Consider the following 22073-nt stretch of genomic DNA (forward strand, 5'->3'; position numbering starts at 1 on the left):
ACAGAGAAAGCCTGACTGGATATAGAGGGCAAGGAAGACTCCTAATTTAACAGGAGTTAGATTTTCTCTGCATTTATTCAACATCTGTTGATTAGGCACAAGGCAACAGTATGTGCAAAATATGGACTGTTCATGCCAATACACACAAATTATTACTCTCTAAGTCATAAGATTGAAACAGCTGATTTAAACAGTGGGTGAGAGAAGTAAAAGTACCAAAGCCAACAGCCAGTCAGAATAAACTGATTTTTGATAGAAAAGAAATGACCTTCACACATTATGAATCAAAAAGCATTGGTTGTTTTGCTCCAAAAGGCACATGCTACTACATTAGGTGATCCTTTGGGCTGTTGACAAATGAACCCGTTCATAAGTGATCACAATGGAGTACACAGCACAGCGGGCAAATTTTCCTTCAGAATAATGTGTCTTAACATATAGCAGGAAATAATAATAGCATTCTAAAAGAAATAAGGAGAATATACCTGAGGCTCAGACTCCCTGTCTGGCATCAACCCAAAATGGCTTAAGATTTGTTCTTTCATGTGATCCTGAAGTGAAGTAAACCAGGAAACTGACTGCTGATATACTGAATCATGAAGACTGGTAAGTTCTTCATACTCTGTTCCTTCCACCTGATCAAGGAAAGAGGAATGACCATTTTAGCAATTCATTATTAGCACACGAAATATAGTGATCATCTGCCGTATTTGGTAAGTGGAGCTGGGACATTTAGTATTCAGATAATTCATCAGTGTTTTATAAACATGATATGTGCTCAACATAGAAATTTGTACTTTTTTTATACAGTGAAGATCTACCTATCCTGTCTATCCATAACATCCCGATTTTTCTCTTAACAACATAAACATATATGCCATGTTACTATGAATCATTTTCAATGGCTACAGGTAGAGATATACTATAACTTACTCCACCATTAAGATAAAATAGACTTTAATATTACACAGTAATATAAATATTTATGCAAAAGTGGTTTGTTTTTTGTCAGTGGTGGTGATAGAAGGGGCTGTCATTCCCTCAGGATAGTTTCCTAGAAGCAGAATTGCCAAGTCAAAGAGTGAGACATTTAAAAAATTATATTCCATATCACCAAACTATATTCCAGAAAACATGACAGCTACCCTGTATCACTGTATTAGCCTTAAGCAGCAGTAAGCCCTGATACCTTAGATATATCATGCTTTACTGCTGGGTGCCTATCTCACAGCCAAGTTACTATTTTAAGTATATCCAACCCCTATTGAGGAACACCTGAGTGGGAAAAGCTTGGGCTGGGGACCGAGGGACCCAGGTTTGTTCTGGCTTCACTGCTGATTCTCATGAGCCAGTCACACAGCCTCCTGAGGGTAGAGTTTTCTCATCTACAAAATGGGAATAAACCATTCAGGTCCTTTCTGGTTATAAAATTCAAGGATCTCTGAAAACTAGGGTAAACTGAGGAATTAGATTATAATGCATGCAACCATTCTCAATTTGATTTATACAAATCAAATATTCCTATGTAGTAGAGGGTTTTCTTTAAAAAAACACAAAAATTATTTTATTTGTAGTTAGGTAAGCTCTTGTTTTGAAATAAATACAAACACCACTAAAAACTGCCATCCACAACAGTCAGTAAACTCTTCCATCAGATTTGTTACCCAGGCAGCAGAGAACAATCACATTCAGTCCCATCCTTTAAACCCACTCCCTGCTCCTGAGATGCTGGGGTTGACTTGCTGCCCTTGGCTCCTCTGAGCTGTATAGCCCTGTGCCTAGGATGACCAGAAACAGCTGGAAAGGGGGCAGTGCTGGCAGTGTGGGTGTGGGTCTCCTGATGGGCGTCACAAATGCACAACACTGTCCCCAAAGCGACTTCCAGTGTGATGTCAGACAGCTAAAGACTCTCACTCGCCACGGTGAGAACCATGGTGTGGTTCTAAATGTGAAGGACAGAATTCAAAAGAGGGATACAGTAATTCCAAGGATTCCCTCCTTCTAAACAGTTGTAATGTTTTTGTTGCAGGATAATTTACGTACAGAAAATGCACAGATCTCACTGGCTGGCTCAGAGTTTTGCCAGCCACACACACCAGTGGAATCACCATCCTAAACAGGACAGAGAACATTTCCATGGCCCACAATGGCCCTACACCCTCCCCTGGTCAGTTACAAACCCACCCCCGCCTGTCTCTGCCCTCCAAAACCAGAGACAGGTGATGCCTGGTCTTGGAAGCATAGAAATGGAGCCACACAGCACACGTGGTTGTGCATCTGGCTTCCCCGGCTTAGCAGGATGTTGAGAGATGTGTTTGTTGAGAGATCTAGGAGATTCTTTCATATGGTTTTGTGTATCATTAGCTCCTTCCTTTTTATTGCCAAGTAGTATTCCATTGTATAAATGTACTACAATTTGTTTATCCATTCCCCTGTTGATGAGTATCTGCACTATTTCTTGTTTGTGGCCATTAATGAGTAAGACTGCTAGAGACATCTCTGTACACATCTTTTGAGAATCCCTTCAAAACATTTTGTTAATTTGTCAAAACATGGGTTCTGTTATTTCTTTTAGGCATATAAATAATTCTTAAGGGGTAAGAGAGCCAAACCTTTTATATTTAGCTTTAGAAGGTATTTTTATTTATTTTTTATTTTTTTTATAAAGACATCAGTTTTTTTTATTTTTATTTTTTTCAATATATGAAATTTATTGTCAAATTGGTTTCCATACAACACCCAGTGCTCATCCCAAAAGGTGCCTTCCTCAATACCCACCACCCACCCTCCCCTCCCTCCCACCCCCCATCAACCCTCAGTTTGTTCTGTTTTTAAGAGTCTCTTATGCTTTGGCTCTCTCCCACTCTAACCTCTTTTTTTTTTTTTTTCCTTCCCCTCCCCCATGGGTTTCTGTTAAGTTTCTCAGGATCCACATAAGAGTGAAACCATATGGTATCTGTCTTTCTCTGTATGGCTTATTTCACTTAGCATCATACTCTCCAGTTCCATCCACGTTGCTACACAAGGCCATATTTCATTCTTTCTCATTGCCACGTAGTATTCCATTGTGTATATAAACCACAATTTCTTTATCCGTTCATCAGTTGATGGACATTTAGGCTCTTTCCATGATTTGGCTATTGTTGAGAGTGCTGCTATAAACATTGGGGTACAGGTGCCCCTATGCATCAGTACTCCTGTATCCCTTGGGTAAATTCCTAGCAGTGCTATTGCTGGGTCATAGGGTAGGTCTATTTTTAATTTTCTGAGGAACTTCCACACTGCTTTTAGAAGGTATTTTTAAATGCTACTTTTTAGATCTCATTCTGAACTAATACCAGTATCTAGAACAGGGATGGACTACTACTCACAAATTAAATCCTATTCACTCCATATGTAAGCAGCATTTTATTGGAAACCAGTCATGCCAACTCATTTACATATTGTCTATGGCTGCTTCTGGGCTATAAGAGCATAGCTGAGGAGTTGCAACCAAGACTGCATGGCCTGGACAAGTCTACAGTATTGACTCGATGGCCCTCTAAACACACGCCAGGAAAATAAACCTCACCTTTTCATCTTCGAGATATTCAATGTCGGCTGTGTTATAGCCATCTCTGTGACGATGGCTTAGAACTCTGAACCGACTAATTCCAATGGCATCCACAACTGAACTCCCATCAGGAAATGTTCTGACATCCTTAATCTCCAGCATGCAGCCGTACTCTGAAATTCTGACAGGACAGGCGGGAGAAAAAACCGTGATTTTAAAAACGCAGGAGGTCCAAACAAAACAAATGGTGTCTCTGCATGGGACAAGCAAGCTTGTTTTCTCTAAGAGATACCTGCAGATGATTCCTTCTGTTAAATGCAAAACACACTGGTGTGCAAGGCCACTGAGGGAGAGGTGGAGGGAAAAGGGCCCTTGTGCCTCAGTAGTTGAAATAAGCTAGTGCTTTGGAAGGACCTAAGAGGTGGGGAGAGACAGGATCCTCAGTCCCCTTGGCCAGGGCACCAGCAGGGGGTACAGAGAGCACAAAGTAAGCCTGGGCCCCCACGCTACTCACAGATTCTGCTCCCTCCTCTCTCATTTCCACTGATGCTGGCCAACTCTATCGTCCCCAACAAACTACTATGGGAAGTCATCTACAGTCACTGCCTTCCATCTCCTACCTCCCCATCAGGCGTCCGTTTCACCGAAACAACCCCAGTGGAAGTCACAAATGACTCTGGCATGACCCCATCTGTTACTTATATCCTCTACTGATCTGTCACTGACCTAACACCCACTGCTGCTCTCAGTTGCCCTCCCCGACCAGTGCACCCCTTCACAGCTTGGTTCCTCCACATGTCCCTTAAACACCAGGGTCAACCACAATGGCATCTTCGCTCCAAAGCTCTCCTGTGTGACCTTACCCACTCTCACCCTTTTGAACTATCATCTGTATCCTGAGGATACTGATTGTGCCTACTATGTGTCATGCACTATTAGGAGCAGTTTATAATATGCGCTCATTCAAGCACAAAAACAGAAAGGCTTAGAAAAGGCTTAGAAAAATCAAACAACTTCTATAAGGCCACAGTAAGATTCAGACCTGAGATTTGAACCCAAGGCTACCCAATTCTAAAGTGAACGAACAACTTCACTACATGCCTTCAAACTAACAATGAGTGATGGTTCCCAAGTCACATGCCTGTAAGGCTGGACACCTCTACTTGAATCTCTAATAAAACGATCTCTTCTTGCTTATCTAACAGGGCTATCTTATCCATAGCTGTGGCATGGACGGAGGTGCCCTGAAGATCCCTTTCAAGAGAGGACTTGCTGCCCCAACTATCAGCAGACAAATGTCTTCCAATACCAGCTCTTCCAAAGCTCGTCTCAGCTGCAGAACCTGTCTCTCCAATGAGCCATCCTGTCTTGTATGTGGACAAGAATTTGTGAGTGGATGCAAACTCCCCTTGCACCTGAAACTCCCAGGGTTTTCTGGACTCTCGTGCTTGTCCACATGAGGCCATTAGAAGTTGGTCCCAAAAATCTAGCTGAATTCCTCCTACACACCTGCAGGTCTCCTTCTAGGCTCTGCCACAGATGAGCCACACTTTTGTTTACTCTCTCCCTGGATAGACTTACCTTTCCTCACTTCCCCTGAGCAACTTCTGCTCACCAGAGCAAGGTTCAAGAGACTCATGTCCTATACTTTATATGGAATAATTCACTTCTTAGTGTTCTATATCCTCAGTGGAAGCAGAACTTCTGGATGTTTTATCACTTTGCTTTTGCTGATTTTGATGAATTTTAACATATTCAAATTTATTAATCTCTTCCTTTATGTTATGTGCTCTCAGCATCTTGTGTAAAAAAAGGTCTTTTGCTAATCATAGTCTCCAACATTTTCTCTTAAAATTTTTATATGTTGTTTTTCACATTGAGAATGTAAATAACATGTGTTACTTTGTGTGTACAGTGCAAGGCAGAGAAGAGATTATTTTCCACATTTGGACTGCCCACTAATTTTCTGAGCACCTTTTAAAAATGAGCGGCTTGCTTTTTCTCACATAATTATATCTAAATATGGGTCCAAATATGAATGATCTGTTTCTTATCTCCATATACTGTAATGGTCTACTCACTAGGATTTACAAGATGGAAGGGTTCTCCCATCTTGCTCAGCTGATTTCCTCAAAACTATCATGGTATTGGTCTTTTGATTTTCCATAATAATTCTAAAGTCAGCTTGAACAAGTCCATGAAAAAGTCCTCTTGGAATGTTGACTGAAACTACTTTAGATTTAGAGACTAATTTGAGTAAAACTGGCATTTCTACTATGACATTGAATCTATGCATCCATCCATGGATATGGTACTTCTGTTTATTTAGGCCTTCTTGAATATTTTTCAATAAAGCTGTAGAATTTTTTCCATAAAGGTGCTACACATATCTTTAAAAAGATCTGTTCCTAGGTATATATTATGGAAGCTAGTGGATGGTCCTATGTATCCGCTCTCCTTTTCTCCCTGGGCACATGGATGGGCTACATTTCCCAGCCTCCTTTGCAGTAGGTATGAACAATAGTAATGAGTACCCCTTTTCTTCAAATCCTTTCAGAGCACCTGTGCCTCTTCTACCAGCTAGAACTTACATGTAGAGACCTCATCATGACCATGCAGTAATGACAAAGTCTTAGGGGATAAGGAAGCCAACAGATGGGATTCCTTCCCATTTGTTGGGAGTCTCCTTCCCAGAGTCCTCAGAGCAGCCCATGGAAAGGAGCTGCCTGTCGATTTGGAACACCTTCCCTACACAAATGATGTAAAATGAGGAGAGGTCAAAACTAAGAGCTGTGGGTTTTTATAAGACTGAAATTTGTCTGGCTGTATAGGTGGAGGTTTCACGGAAGATCCATGTACATATGTATGTAAGTATGCATGTATGTACGTATGTATCTATCTATCTCCTAACTACCTGCCTATAAGTAGGCTTCATGCCCATGCAGAGCTCAATGCAGGCTTGAACTCACAACCCTGAGGTCAAGACCTAAGCTGAGATCAAGAGTTGGACACTCAACCGACTAAACCACCCAGGTGCTCCTACATAGCAAATTTCTGGATCTTTAAAAGTTAGACTGGATTTGTTTGTATGATGATGAACTACAAAAGACTTACAGGCAGAAGCATGGAAGTATGGATATGAAGTATATTTACAGAAAAGCAAATAATATGGGTAATGGACTAGCAAATATTATGTCTGAAAGAAAGAAGTAGGAGATGAGGCTAGAAGGAAAGCTGGGATCACATCATGGATGGCCTTGGATTTATACTTTGTTATGTGATGGAAGCCACCAGAATTTTTCAACATCACCTTAAATTGTTCTTCAAGAAAAATAACAGGTTATGCATTTATTCAGGACCCTCTGGACGTTGGCAATTCTTACCCTGCGTGTTCAGCAGATAAACACATGCCAAACCGTTTGGTGCCGGTTTCCATGCATCTTCTTATCATAAGCCGATAGCGGGGCTCAAACACATGCAGTGGACATGGGACGGTGGGGAAGGCCATGGCACACACAAAGATGGGGACATCTCTGGTCAGACTGTGGGGTGAGAAAAAATGTTAACTTAGAAGTGGGAGCTGTCAGAAACAGAAGGGAGTATTAGTCACTGTAAAATAGCAAAAGCTAGCTAACCTCAATTCTCTCATTTACAAAATAAAACCCTGAAGCCTGCTTCTGTCTCTATTATATTTGTAAAAATTTTCTTAATGCTTATTTATTTTTGAGAGAGAGGGAAGGAGAGAGAGAGAAGGAGGGAGGGGGAGAAAGAGAGAGAGAATGAGAACATGAGTGGGAGAGGGGCAGAGAGGGAGACACAGAATCCGCAGCAAGCTCCAGCCTCTGAGCTGTCAGCACGGAATCCAAAGTGGGGCTCAAACACATGAACCACGAGATCATGACCTGAACTGAAGTCGGATGCTTAACTGACTGAGCCACCCAGGCACTCCCTTCCTCAGTCTTTAGTGGGAAAAGAAAGCCCACCACATGAGAAAGTTTTCAACTCACCAGGCTTCCTGCCAAGCCTTTCTTACTTAATTTGATGAGCTAGAACATACTATATTGTATTAGTTTTCTTAGAAAAGTTATAGCTTATAACTCCTATAAAAAATATATAGCTTATAACTCCTATAAAAAAATTCTGATGACCTTGAGGGTACCATCATAAGTGAAATAAGTGTCCAACTCTTGATTTCAGCTCAGGTCACGATCTCATCGTTTGTGAGATCAAGCCCCATGTCAGGCTCTACGCTGACAGCAAAGAGCCTGCTTGGGGTTCTCTCTCTTCCTCTTTCTCTCTTTCAAAATAAATAAGTAAACATTTTAAACAGAAAAACAGAAGTCAGAGAAAAATGAATACCACAAGACCTCACATACACGTGGAATCTTAAAAACAAACAAACAAACAACACCAAGTTCATAGATACAGACAAAAGATTGGTGGTTGCCAGAGGCTGGGATGGCGGGGGGGAGGTGGGCAATGGGTGAAGGGGTCAAAGATACAAGTTTCCAGTTGTATAATAAGTAAGTCCTGGGGATGTAATGCCAAGCATTGTGACTACAGTTAATAATACTGCATTGTATATTTGAAAGTTGCTAAGAAAATCGATCTTAAAAGTGCTCACCACAAGAAAAAAAATTAACTATGTATAGCGATAGACATTAAGCCTTACTGTGGTGATCATTTTGCAATATACATAAATATCAAAGCATTATGTTACATACCTGAAATTAATGTAATGTTATGTGCCAATTACACCTCAATAAAAACAAATAAGAAAAAGAGAAAAAAGTTCTGATGAAAGCATAAACTACATAGTAGTCAAAAGTAGTGAGTTCTAAATAAAAAAGAGTAGCAGAATTTTAAGACCTCAATAGTTAAAAGTTGCTACAACACAGAACTCTGCTCACTTTAAAAGATAAAAACAACTGTCAAGCCTATTTTGAGTGGTAATCCTGCTCTCCCTTCTGTTTCTATATACCGTATCTTTCAATTCTGAAAAATTCAGTACCACTTATTTAGATACAAAAAGCAACTACATACTTTTCATGAAGCCACACCTTTGAAGTGGTTCTTATAATCCCAATTAAATTTCTATAAGTCTCTGTAATTAATTTTTTTCTATTTGTGGGATTTCTAATTTCTCTGCCAAGGAGGAAAAAAAAAACACCTGAGATAAAGCTATTAAGTTAACAAGGATTTCCTTCTTTAATCTGAACTCAAGACCAAGTATATACAACATGAGGACTTACTTTGACAATTCTGTCATTTCTTCATCATAAATTCTCTTTCTATCAGAGAGTTCATCTGACAAATATCGAAATATTAATTCTTCGGCCAGACTAGTTATATTAAAATTTCTGCTTGCCAACAACTGTAACAAAAGGCAATATTAATACCACATGGCAATTAATTCCAAAGGACAAAGCACTCTTCTCCCAGTAGGAAAGGTCGACAACAAGGTAGAGGGGTGCAGTCTTTGGGAAGACAAAAGGATGGGGATACAGAGCTTGGAGGTCAGCCAGTCTGGGATATGGAGAGGGGCAGGGCAGTTCCTCCCCTCTGAGAAAAGGGCAGGAGAAGGTGTTCACCCAGAGGAAGGATTAGTGAGTTGGCTTCTGTATTCTCAATCACATATCATAATGTCAGGGAGGGGAGAGGAAGTGAGTAGATATGTTGCCAAAGAAGAGAAACAGGAAATACTCATCCAGGAAAGTAGAAAATTGAAGCTACTAGAGAAGCATAGTAAGGATGAGTAGTAATGTTTTCAGTCTAAGATTTAAGATTGTGAATTTAAACTGAAACCAATCTTACCAATTTTGTGGCTTTTCTCTAGCTCTGCTTTGTTATTTATATGGACATGTGCAAGAAGCAGAGTTGACTTTATTTGGATTGGGAAAGGAACTGACAGACCAAGGAATTACAGCTGGATATGAAGGAAAATAGGTGGAAATTGAATTAAAATGTGCTAGGATCAGTGGGTGAAAGAGTTACACGTAGCTGAAGATCTATCATTCTGTGTCTGTGCGTGCACTGCTTTTATCTTAGACACATGAATTTGCAAATAACAGTTCTTTTTCAACAACATTTGAATACGTATCAGGTACCAGCTGAAGATGCTTCATATAAATTAAGTTAGGCCTTAAAACAGCACTGTCCCACAGGCACCATCTACAATGCACTAATACAGAACATGGGTCTCAGAAAGGTTAAGGGACTAGTGTAGAGTCACAGTGGCACAGCTAGGACCCCAGGGCCGGTAGGTTTCAATGTCCTATTGTTTCTTTGTTAACTTGCTGCATTTCTGGGCTGCAAGCTACATGAAACAAAGTATATGAAGCAAGCTACATGTGTTGCTATAACCCACTAAGAACTAGAAGTTCAACTTTGGGAAACAACAACTGTGTTTGAGACCCTCAGTAACGGAGTAACTAGCAGAAACAAGTTTCACTTAATTCACAACTAGTATTATTAATGACATCAGTATTTTATACTGTTCTTTTAGGGTATCATTTTATTGAAGAGTAATACAATAAAATTTGCTTCACTTGGCTTTATGTCAACCAAGACTTCGGCACATACACAGATAATTGACAATTCGTGTTTATAATAACGCATGTGAAAAAGTCTAACCTCATGAAGGTATTTCTGCATTGAAGAAAGATCAAATTATTATTATTTTAGTTTGTTTTATTATATTCTAATTTCTGGAACACCAGCAATCTACACAGAACTTGCACTTAGCCATTCATTCATTCACTCATTTAATCATTGATTCAACATGGACTTGCTGAACCTTTAGTACACGTTCTGGTCTCTGGAGGTAGAGTGAAAACAAGACAGAAGTCATCTCTGTCCCTAAGGAGCTTATATTATAGTGCCAACCTCAATGCACTGGTTCATCACACAGCCCCCTAACCAAATAGCACTGAACGCAGACATGAATGAAGGGTCTGTGTTACAGACAGTGGTCATAAAGACATGCATCTTACTCTCTGAGAATAAGAAAGCTGCCTCCAGGTCCACCGGTCCAGACAAGCATGGGTACAACAAGGCAGTGGGCCAGATGCTACCCACTGTTAGCAAGAAGAGAGAGCAAATACTGTGGAGTAGACCTGCACAGGAACAGCTGAAGGAAACTACTACAAAGACTCAAAAAGCATCTACCATCAGGACACATGGTGCATGGTACAATGAATGATATTCATGATTATTCAGGCTCTCCCTGAGTAACTTAGAAGGATTCAGGATGTATGCAATTAAAAGAAACTATGTACAGATAATGCTCTAGAAAGGTCTCAATTATAGTTTTGGCAGTAAACTAAGTCACAATTATTTAAAAACTCATGTAAGTATGATATCTCCTGTACCATATCAAATTCAAAAATAAATTGTACTGTATATTTGCTTTTTTAAAAAAACACTTGATCGTATTTAAAATGCATTTAGTGAGTTTGATCTCTAGAAGTAATTAAGGCAAATATTTGTAGTATCATTTTACAGGTAACTGCCCTCCCAGAAGTTAAATAACTTGCTTCGTGGAAGGTTAGTGGCACCAAAAGTACCAGAGCCCACATAGTTGACAGAGTCATGATGTGCAAAGTTGTTCAGAAAGCTTTTAAAAGCTTTTAAGTGTTGTTTACTGTATTTACCATACCTATGGTATGGATTTAAACAGTTTATTTTTGAGTTAGACATAACTAAGCAGCTTCCCTTCATGGAAACTTATGTATTACTGGCTTTGATTTCAGACAAAAGATGCAACTGACAGGGCACCAAAGGTATTTCCCAGTATCAAAAATGATCAAGTCTTCGATCCTAAGAAAAACTAAGTACTATAATATGACTTCACCTTGAGATGAAGTAAAGGACCGAATCCTTGGCACATATTAAGTATGCCATTATGTTACCTCAACCCTTTATGATTAACATAGGGTAAGGACTCAGCAATATTATCTCAAGTTATTTATAATTAACGCATAGTAAGAGCTCCAATTATGTTACCTGTTTTCGATACTCATGCCTGAAAATTTCCCTGAAGTTTAATGGGTTCTGTATCTAAACTTCCTCTGTGTATCTTTTGAGAAATCCAATAGGAAAAAAGACCTATCTTTGATGGAAGAAATCCAACTTTCTTTAATAAATGGGTAGTCAAAACAAAGCCAACCCAAGAAATGAGCACCTGCTGAGGGGTAAGAAGAGGGGCCGAACAGTCTTCTTATTTCAGAAGAAATACTTACTTCTGAAAGTTTTTCTTTGCACAACGGACAATGTGGGGCATGGTCAAGGCAGCGCTCAAGGCATTTTAGGCAAAATGTATGTCCACATGGCGTAGTCACAGGCTCAAAGAGCAACCTGGAAAATATATCTGAGTTTTTAGCCAAAAATTGTCCAGAAGAGATTTTCAAATAATCTATTTTCTAAGAATTCCTTAAGACAATTTCCCTACTGTTGTAGAAATCAATTATATCTATTTCCATTTATAGCTTCCTTATCAAATTTTAGAAAATAAATCATTTATTGCTAAGGTATATATAATTTCTCTGATAATGAAAAGCCTATTATGTTTATGATATCAAATTCAGGAAGGATGGATATTTCAAAGAGTTGCACAGATTCTACGTCATCCTACCTCATGCAAAGGGCACACTCAAAGTCCGTTACATCTATGGAGAGCTCTGGACCTTCTCCTACATTAGAGGTCATATTCCTTTGAGGTGAGGAATCTGCCTCTGAAAGAGTTTAAAATGCTAAAATTAACACTGCTTATATGGATACCAGCATGCAATAATTGTATTTCCTCTGGCTAAAAGTGTTACATCAATGTAACAAATCATGCTAGGAAGGAATAGTTCCTAACCTGATTAACAATATACAGCAATAATTTATCTGGACAGTGGACTTGAATAAAAGTTAAAGTTATAACTAAATTTTCCCTCGTTTTGACTATGAAATCCTTGTGGGATTAACCGTTCAAATTGTTCTATAATCTTAAAGCTGACATATTCCTTTCATTATTAATTTTAAACTATCTGTGTAAAAATAAAAAAAAAAGAAAACATTGGGGGTGCCTGGGTGGCTCAGTCAGTTAAGTGTCCAACATTGGCTCGTGTCATGATCTCACGGTTTGTGAGTTCGAGCCCCGCGTCAGGCTCTATGCTAACAGCTCAGAGCCTGGAGGCTGCTTTGGATTCTGTGTCTCCCTCTCTCTCTGTTCCTCCCCCACTTGCTCTCTCTCTCTCTCTCTCTCTCAAAAATAAATAAAGATTAAGAAAAATTTAAAAAAAAAATAAAAAAAAATGCATTGAATATTAGCTAACATTCTATCACTCTGGAGTCACACAACTCCATGATAAAATAGTTTACTGACCTTTTTTGGGAATTTTCCCAGGACCATTCAGGTCATGCACATCCTCCATATCATTTGGAAACTGTCTCTTTAAACTGGTGCTGGGTGCTCCTGGAAGGATACTTTCTAACACTTCTTTATCCTCCTCAAAGTGCAGACCCAGTATAAAATACAAAACCGAAGAATTTGTATTTCTGAACACATCGGATTTCTCAGATGGATTCTGGTTAAGAAAAAAGAATCCAAAATATTAAAGAAATCACAAAATAAGAGAAAACAGTATTCATGCAGTAGCCTTTCTTAGACATCTTTGGAAAAAACAGGATTGTACTCTTCATTCATGACTGGTTTCATCTATTAACTTCTAAGATGAGCTTTGCACTTCCGGTAGTAAAATACAGAATAATTCTCCTTGAGACAGATCAACTGAATATCAGTCTTCATATATTCAAATCATCCCTCTGCTTTCTTTTCTCCAAGCCAAAATAAGTTCAGGTCTCCTGATGCTTGGGGTTCCCAATGTGTGCTGTCCTAAATCTTTCTTTCTACATGTTTCTTTGCATTGTTTTCGTTACTTCCATCAATTTCCTTTAAAAGGTTCAACTCTCAGGTTGAGGAGCTAGAACCTGTCTTGAGAAGTACTTCCAACTAATATAACACCACAGTTTGAATAACTTGTAAACGTTGAAAACTAAGGAATTACATAAAGTTTAATCAAGATAAAATTGACAAACACATGCACTTTGTACCTTAGAACTCCCTGCATTGTCACCTTCTTCCAGAGGCTGGGTGTTTATATCACTGGCACACTGAGCCTTCAACCTGCTGTTCAATATTCTGCTTTGGATGGAAGGTGTTAAATTTTGATGCACATTTTCTGAAGCTGGGAACAACACCTCACACATTACCTGTAAAATTTCCAAGAAGAAAAAAATATATTTTAAAACACTTTTGAAAAATACACAGTATGCCTTAAAGATCCAAAGGAAACTACGGGGCAAACTGATCCAAGACATTGAAAAGAATAGTTACCATATTCCAATTGCCAATGTTTTAAAACTCAAGTTTCTGAAACCATAATCGATGCTTTAAGCATTCTGGCTAGCAGTACCTTTCCACTTTAGTCTAACCAACTACAAAATATGAGCATCACTATTTCTGTCTGGCCCTTACACATCTGCTACAGAAAATCGCCCCTAAAGTCTCAGGGTTAAGAGAGAAAAGTGGGGTCTAGAGGTTGCAGGGATCCTAAATTAAATCCAAGTCGTGATCACCCACAGGACTGAGACATTTCTAGAGGACTGCTCAACTTACAAGAGAACTGGAAGAGCCACCTAGTAAAGAACTATAAAAGGAAGACAAGGTGAAGGGCCGTAACTCTAGTTCAAGAGCCACAGACCACTTTGGCGGTAGGGGGAAGTAACTGCCGATCACTCGATGGTCCTGCCAATCCTCATGGACTCAGCTGAAATCCAAGGGCTTAAGAGAAGTACAAAGCAGTGACTGAAGCCTAATAAAGAGTCCTCCATGGTTCTTCATGTCACAGGTCAGTGCACCACACCCATAACTGCTGTATCAAGAAGAAACAGCACTCAGCATGGACATCAATGTCCTCAGCACTGGCTCTGAGGGGCTCCACTAGAGCAGCAGAAGGCTGCCTGGGAGGATACCATGTTTCACGGGCACCACCAGGCACTGTTTTGGGACTGTGTGAGACAGAAGACATCTACCACTCACAGAATGCTACAGGGAAAAACATCGTATCTGAAATAGCACCAGACTGACAAGAAGCACCACAAGATCTAGATTCTGGTCCTGGGACCTTTATACATCTGCTTAATTTTGAGCTCAAGCTGAATTTCCTATGATGCTGTTGTAAAAAGCAGTTGAGACGCATTTTAACATTCTTGTGAAATGTGCAGGTGGAACAAAGCAGGCAGGGATAGTTAGAAAAGCCAATGTTAAGATTCAATGTTATTTTGACAAGTTGAAACAACGGCCAAAACCAGTAAGTGATGACTTGACAGCATTAGCGAAGACGGATAGACTGCATAATAAAAGGATAAAAAAAATATTGCTACAAGGTTCTCACTGAAAACAAACAAAAAAGATGTAGGTGTTTTGTCTAACTATGAGCCAATGGTGTGATGGTATTAGGCTAAAAATAAACACGCCTCATGAAATGAACACAAGGGAAGGTGAAAGGTGCCCCCTATAGTTGTCAGATTTGGATGCTGGGGTACACTAAATGTATCCAAAGAAGGAAACCTTACTACCTTATAAGGATGTTCAGGCCAAAGAAAGACTTGAGACAAAGATAACAATCCATCTCAAATATCTAAGGTGCTTTAAAATGGAGAAGGAAGAATAGATTCATTATTCCTTGCTGCCAAAAATAAAACTAGACTGGAAAGTGGAAATTACAAGGTAAATGTGTGGTAGAAGTCAGCGATAGTGTTAAAATAGGGAAACACTGACATAAAAACCAGAACTGCTGGTCACTGCACCTGCTAAGACTGTAACTATTGTACAGGCTCTTTTACAGTAAGTGTGACTCAGTGACTTCTAAGAAGACTGGGTTAAAGACCTGAATAAGAGAGAAGATATTTCTGCCTTGTTCTGGTGAAGCTTTGCTAAAACTTTCAAGTCAACCTATGCAGCTAGACTGGTATATTTTGCGTATTATCACAATGTCTTTTATAGGGCTCCTATACAAACGATAATGCTTGAAATTACCACTCTAAGAAAACTCACTTTGCCTCTCCAGTTTCACACATGGATCCTCCCTCACTAGCACGTGCCATTATTTCAGCAGAACAGAGCTATACGAAAGCCATCTCACTGTGCTTTATCCCTGGATGAAAGTTATCAAGTGCATGAAACTCATCATTATTCCTATGTGTTTTTAATCATATTGTTATGAATATTCAGAATTATATTTCTTGTTTATGTGACAGAAGTCACTAGCATGGACACAAGGGCTATATAAATGAGACTTAAAGAAGAAAGTCATTTAAAGAAAATCACACCTTCTGTGCTTCTTTCTTTGCAGAGTTACACTCAGGATTTAAAGCAAGGCAGTAGAGAAACTCCTTCAACACTTCTTTACTTCTTCCCAATCCAGAAAGAGCCTGAGCTTTCACATGATGCCCCTGGATTCATCAAAAAACAAGATATACATTTTAAAAAATGGTGTGATTATATTCTTGTATACAAGGAGACCTGAAAAAAACCATTAGAACTATTTAATTTTCAAATTAGCTAGAATAAACAAAAACCCATCAAGGTTGGCTCTAGCTCTTCTGCCTTGGAAACCAAGCAAACCCAAATGTCTCATAAACACAATCCACAATCAGCCAACAGGGGTCACCAGACTAGGAATTTGAGCCCAAGGCAGTTCCAAGGTACATGCTAAGAGAGAACTGGCTATCTACCAACTTTAAATACTCTCAGCAATCACAGATCACAACCATGTTCCTGTCTTCATGGAGCATATAGACTTGTGAGGTAAGACAGACATGAGCAGAAATATCTATAACACAAAGCATAGCCTACAAAATACTACAACAGAAATAAACAAAGTGTAATATGGATCAGAATTTTCCACCAGCATTTTTTTTTTTTGGTAATTGCAGTATTTTCTCAAATCATTGTAAATACTGTAATTTATCAGTTCATATATTATCTTTAGTCTTTTTCTTATTTATTTTTTCTTGTTACTCTCTGGTTCTTTGTTCATATTTAAGAAAGATGTACTGTTTCCAACTGTTTTTCTCTTATGTTGAGTCAGACCCTCGTCCTCCATAGTCTTCACTGCTGAATGGAAGCTTTTTTGGGTCCTTTGTCTACATAAAAGAGATCTATTTGAGAGATTTTATTTTCGGGTGTGTGACAGGGAAGCCAGGCCTTATGCTGGGAGCCCCATGTACCAGGATTTAGAGGGGCTTACTTGGGGGGTGGGGGGTGGGGGAAGGACCTGTCACATGCATTGGCAGCCACAATTTTCCCCAGGCAGTTTGTGCAATTCTTTGCAGGACGTCGGGGTGAGGCACCAGGACTTTTCTTTCTCCACAACTGATCTGCATGGCAGAGTGAACTGGCACCATCAAGCAAACCTTCTCTCTTATTCCTTTCCTAAGCGCTGAAATCAAATCCTTCCTGGAGTTTATATTATGATGTGAACTCGGCTCCCATTGAATTATAACATCCTCTGCTCTTTCATCCATTAACCTGCATTCCAAACATTTTCTGAGCTTTCTAATCTCATGAATGTTCCTCATTCTCTTCAGCTATAGACTTATACTTGCTTATACATTCTTGCCACCACAGTTTTAGGGACATATAATTTATATATAATAAAATCCACAAATTTTTATGAATACTTTTAAAATTTAAATTTTAGTTAATATACAGTGCAATATTGGCTTCAGGAGTAAATTTAATCGTTCATCACTTACATACAACGCTCAATGCTCATAAGTGCCCTCATTAATACCCATCACCCATCTAGCTTATCTCCCACCCACCTACCTCCATAAACCGTCGGTTTGTTCTCTCAGAGTCTCTTGTGGTTTGTTCCCCTCTCTTCTCTTCCTCTACCTTACCGCATGTTCTGTTTGGTTTTTTAATTCCACATGTGAGTGCAATCATATGGTATTTGTCATTATCTGATTGATTTATTTCACTTAGCAAAATACATTCTAGCTCCATGCATGTTGTTGCAAATGGCAAGATTTCAATCTTTTTGATGGCTGAGTAATATCCCATTGTATGTATACAACTGTATGTATGGATACAATTCCATTGTGTGTGTGTGTGTGTTTATGATGTATACCACATCTTCTTTATCCATTCATCAGTTGATGGACCTTTGGGCTCTCTTCATAGTTTGGCTATTGTTGATAATGCTGCTATAAACACTGGGGTGCATATATTCCTCTGAATCTGTATTTTTGTATCCTTTGGGTAAATACCTAATAGTGCAATTGCTGGATCGCAGGGTAGGTCTATTTTTAGTTTTTTGAGGAACCCCCATACTGTTCTCCAGAGTGGCTGCACCAATGTGCATTCCTACCAGCAGTACAAGAGGGTTCCCCTTTCTCTGCATCCTCACCAACACCTGTTGTTTCTTGTGTTGTTAATTTTAGCCATTTTGACCAGTGTGAGGTGATACCTAATTGTGGTTTTGATTTGTATTTGCCTCATGATGTTGAGCATCTTTTCATGTGTATGTTAGCCATCTGGATGCCTTCTTTGGGAAAGTTCCTATTCATGTCTTCTGCCCATTTCTTAACTGGGTTATTTGGAGTGTTGAGTTTGATTTTGGATACCAACCCATTACCAGATGTGTCATTTGCAAATATCTTTTCCCAATCTGTAGGCTTCCTTTTAGTTTTGTTTATTGTTTCCTTCATTGTGCAGAAGTTTTTTTTTTTTTATCTTAATGAGGTCCCAATAGTTCATGTTTGTTTTTGTTTCCTTTGCCTTTGGCGATGTGTCCAGTAAGTTGCTCCAGCCAAGGTCAAAGAGGTTGCTGCCTATGTTCTCTAGGATTTTGATGGTTTCCTATCTCACATTTAGGTCTTTCATCCATTTTGAATTCATTTTTGTGTATGGTGTAAGAAAGTGGTCCAGTTTCATTCTTCTGCATGTTGCTGTCCAGTTTTCCCAGCACCATTTGTTGAAGAGACTGTCTTTTTTCCATTAGATATTCTTTCCTGCTTTGTCAACGATTACTTGACCATATAGCTGTGGGTCCATTTTTGGGTTTTCTATTCTGTTCTATTGATCTGTTTTTGTGCCAATACCATATGGTCTCGATGACTACAGCTTTATCATATAGCTTAAAATCTAGAATTGTGATGCCTCCAGTTTTTTCTTTTCCAGGATTGCTTTAGCTATTCAGGGTCTTTTCTGGTTCCATACAAATTTTACATAGAAATGTATTGTTTGTTCTAGTTCTGCAAAGAATGCTGATGGTATTTTGATTGCATTAAATGCATAGGTTGCTTTGGGTAGCAAGCGACGAGAACAATGTTTGTTCTTCCAATACGTGAGCATGGAATGCTTTTCCATTTCTTTGTGTCCTCTTCAATTTCTTTAATAAGTCTTCTGTAGTTTTTGGAGTACAGATCTTTTGTCTCTTAATTAGGTTTATTCTTAGGTATCTTATTGGTTTGGGTGCAATTGTAAATAGGAATAATTCCTTGATTTTTCTGTTTTGTTATTTGTGTATAGAAATGCAACAGATTCCTGCACATTTTTATATTCTAAAATTTTGCTGAATTCATGTATCAGTTCTAACAATTTTTTGGTGGAGTCTTTCAGATTTTCTACATGGGGACAGTGTCATCTGCAAACAGTGAAAGTTTGCCTTCTTCCTTGATTTGTATACCCTTTCTTTTTGTTGTCTGATTGCTGAGGCTAGGACTTCCAGGACTATGTTAAATGGTAATGCTGAAAGTGGGCATCCTTGTCTTGTTCCTGACCATAAGGGAAAGGAGTTTTTCCCCACTGAGCATGATATTAGCTACGGGCCTTTCCTATATGGCCTTTATGATGTTGAGGTATGTTCCATCTATTCCTATTTTGTTAAGACTTTTTACCAATAATAGGTGCTGTATTTTGTCAAATGGTCTTTCTGCATCTATTGACCGGATCATACGGCTCTTATTCTTTTATTTTTTTAATGTTTTCATTTATTTTTCAGAGAGAGAGCATGAGAAGGGGAGGGGCAGAGAGAGAGGAGGACAGAGGATCTAAAGCAGGTTCAGCAGACAGCCCGATGTGGGACTCAAACTCACAAACCATGAGATCATGACCTGAGCCAAAGTCCAATGCTCAACCTACTGAGCCACCTAGGTGCCCCATATCCTTTCTTTTATTAATGTGATGTATCACGTTGATTGATTTATGAATATTAAGCCATCCCTGAAGCCCAGGAATAAATCCCACTTGATCATAGTGAATAACTCTTTTAATGTACTGCTGAATTCAATTTGCTAGTATCTTGTTGAGAATTTTTGCATCCAGGTCCATCAGGGACAGATATTGGCCTGTAATTCTCCTTTGCCAGGTATTGGAATCAAGGTAATGCTGGCTTCGTAGAATGAGTTTGGAAGCTTTCCTTCCATTTCTATTTTTTTTTTTTTTTGGAACAGTTTGAGAAGAATAAGTATTAACTCTTCTTTAAATGTCTGGTAGAACTCCCCTGGGAAGCCATCTGATCCAGGACTCTTGTTTGTTGGGAGATTTTTAAAAAATGTAATTTATTGTCAAGTTGGCTAATATACAGCGTATACAGTGTGCTCTTGGTTTTGGGGGTAGATTCCCGTGATTTATCACTTATATGCAACACCCAGTGCTCATCCCAACAAGTGCCCTCCTCAATGCCCATCACCAATTTTCCCCTTTCCCCCACACCCCCCACCCCATCAACCCTCAGGTTTTTCTCTGTATTTAAGAGTCTCTGATGGTTTGCCTCCCTCTCTGTTTGAAACTATTTTTTCCCTTCCTTTCTCCCATGGTCTTCTGTTAAGTTTCTCAAGTTCCACATATGAGTGAAAACATATGATATCTTTCTCTGATTTATTTCACTTAGCATAATATCCTCCGGTTCCATCCAAGTTGTTGCAAATGGCAGGATTTCATTCTTTCTCATTGCCAAGTAGTATTCCATTATATATATAAACCACATCTTCTTCATCCATTCATCAGTTGATGGACATTTGGGCTCTTTCCATAATTTGGCTATTGTTGAAAGTGCTGCTATAAACATTGGGGTACATGTGCCCCTATAAATCAGCACTCCTGTATCCTTTGGATAAATTCCTAGTAGTGCTATTTCTGGGTCATAGGGTAGTTCTAGTTTTAATTTTTTGAGGAACCTCCCCACTGTTTTCCAGAGTGGCTGCACCAGTTTGCATTTGTTGGGAGATTTTTGATTACTGATTCAATTTCTTTGCTTGTTATGGGTCTATTCAAATTTTCTATTTCTTCCTGTTCCAGTTTTGGTAGTTTGTGATATTCTAGGAATTTGTTCATTTCTTCCAGATTGCCTTCTTCCAGATTGCCCAGTCTGTTGGCATATAATTTTTCATAGTATTCTCTTATAATTGTTTTATTTCTATGGTGTTGGTTGTGATCTGTCCTCTTTAATTGGTGATTTTATCTATCTATTTGGTTCCTATCTTTTTGCATTTTGAGAAGTCTGGCTAGGGGGTTACCAATTTTAAATGTGCAATGTATGACATTTGACAAATGTATACACTGTGTAACTACAACCACAATCATGATGTAGCACATTTACATCACCCCAGAAAGTTCCCTCATGCCCTTTGAAGTCTACCCTCTCCTCTCTCCAAGTTCAGGAACAACTGATCTGTCACTACAGTTTTGCCTTTTTGACAATTTCATATAAATGTAATCACACATGTTTTTGTGTTCCTTCCTTCACTTAACGTGATGCTTCTGAGGTTCACCCGCATTGTTGAATAGACAGATACTTCATTATTCCCTATCACCATGTAGGGTTCCACTGAATGATTATACTACAATCTGCTTATTTGAATTTTTTAATTTTTAAAAAGAAATTTTATTAATTTCATAGTACTTCATTCAGATAAGTGAATCACGCACAATAAACCAGAAAATTTTAAGTTACCAGAAATTTGCTGACAAGTAACCTTACTCAAATGGACAGTTATGATAGGTCATATGCACAGTACAACTCATCTCGTTTATCTCCTTGAAAAGTCTCAGGAATGACAGGTTGTGGGAGTTAAAGCAAACAAACACAAAAAAATACTGTCACATAGCCCAAAACTAAGAATTTGAACTCCTCCAGATGATAGCTGAATCCAGTTTTTTCAATCCAAATTTATTGAAGAACAATTAACAAATATAACATATAAAATGTAGCACCCAACAGGATGATTTGATACACACATACACTGTGAAATGATTCCCACAATCAAGGTAATTAACACATCTACCACCTCACATAGTTAACTCTTTTCATTCTCTCTTCCTTTTCTTCTTTCTTTTTTTTTGCAGCAAGGACACTTAACATCTACTTTTAACAAATTTCAAGTATGTAATCCTGTATTACTAACTATAGTCACCATGCTGTATATTAGATCCTCAGAACCTGCTCTTCTTATAGTTGTACCT

The 22073-nt window shown here is 38.8% G+C and overlaps 1 protein-coding gene across 2 annotated transcripts in view; it reads right to left on the reverse strand.

The window, feature by feature from the left end:
* Nucleotides 1-22073, reverse strand: part of LONRF2 (LON peptidase N-terminal domain and ring finger 2) — a 46353-nt gene that overhangs the window by 2185 nt on the left and 22095 nt on the right. The window contains exons 3-11 of one of the 2 annotated variants that reach the window (XM_086701331.1): nt 15932-16054; nt 13652-13810; nt 12924-13125; nt 12186-12285; nt 11794-11908; nt 8806-8927; nt 6937-7095; nt 3572-3734; nt 486-635 (exon numbers count right to left, since the gene is read on the reverse strand). In XM_086701331.1, the coding sequence (XP_086557457.1) occupies nt 486-635; nt 3572-3734; nt 6937-7095; nt 8806-8927; nt 11794-11908; nt 12186-12285; nt 12924-13125; nt 13652-13810; nt 15932-16054 (1293 nt within the window). The remainder of the gene's footprint in view (nt 1-485; nt 636-3571; nt 3735-6936; nt 7096-8805; nt 8928-11793; nt 11909-12185; nt 12286-12923; nt 13126-13651; nt 13811-15931; nt 16055-22073) is intronic. The other variant, XM_086701332.1, reaches the window with a different exon arrangement.

The sequence above is a fragment of the Puma concolor genome, chromosome A3, assembly GCF_028749965.1.
Source record: "Puma concolor isolate L17-30 chromosome A3, mPumCon1.1.hap2, whole genome shotgun sequence".
NCBI classification, from domain to species: Eukaryota; Metazoa; Chordata; class Mammalia; order Carnivora; family Felidae; genus Puma; species Puma concolor.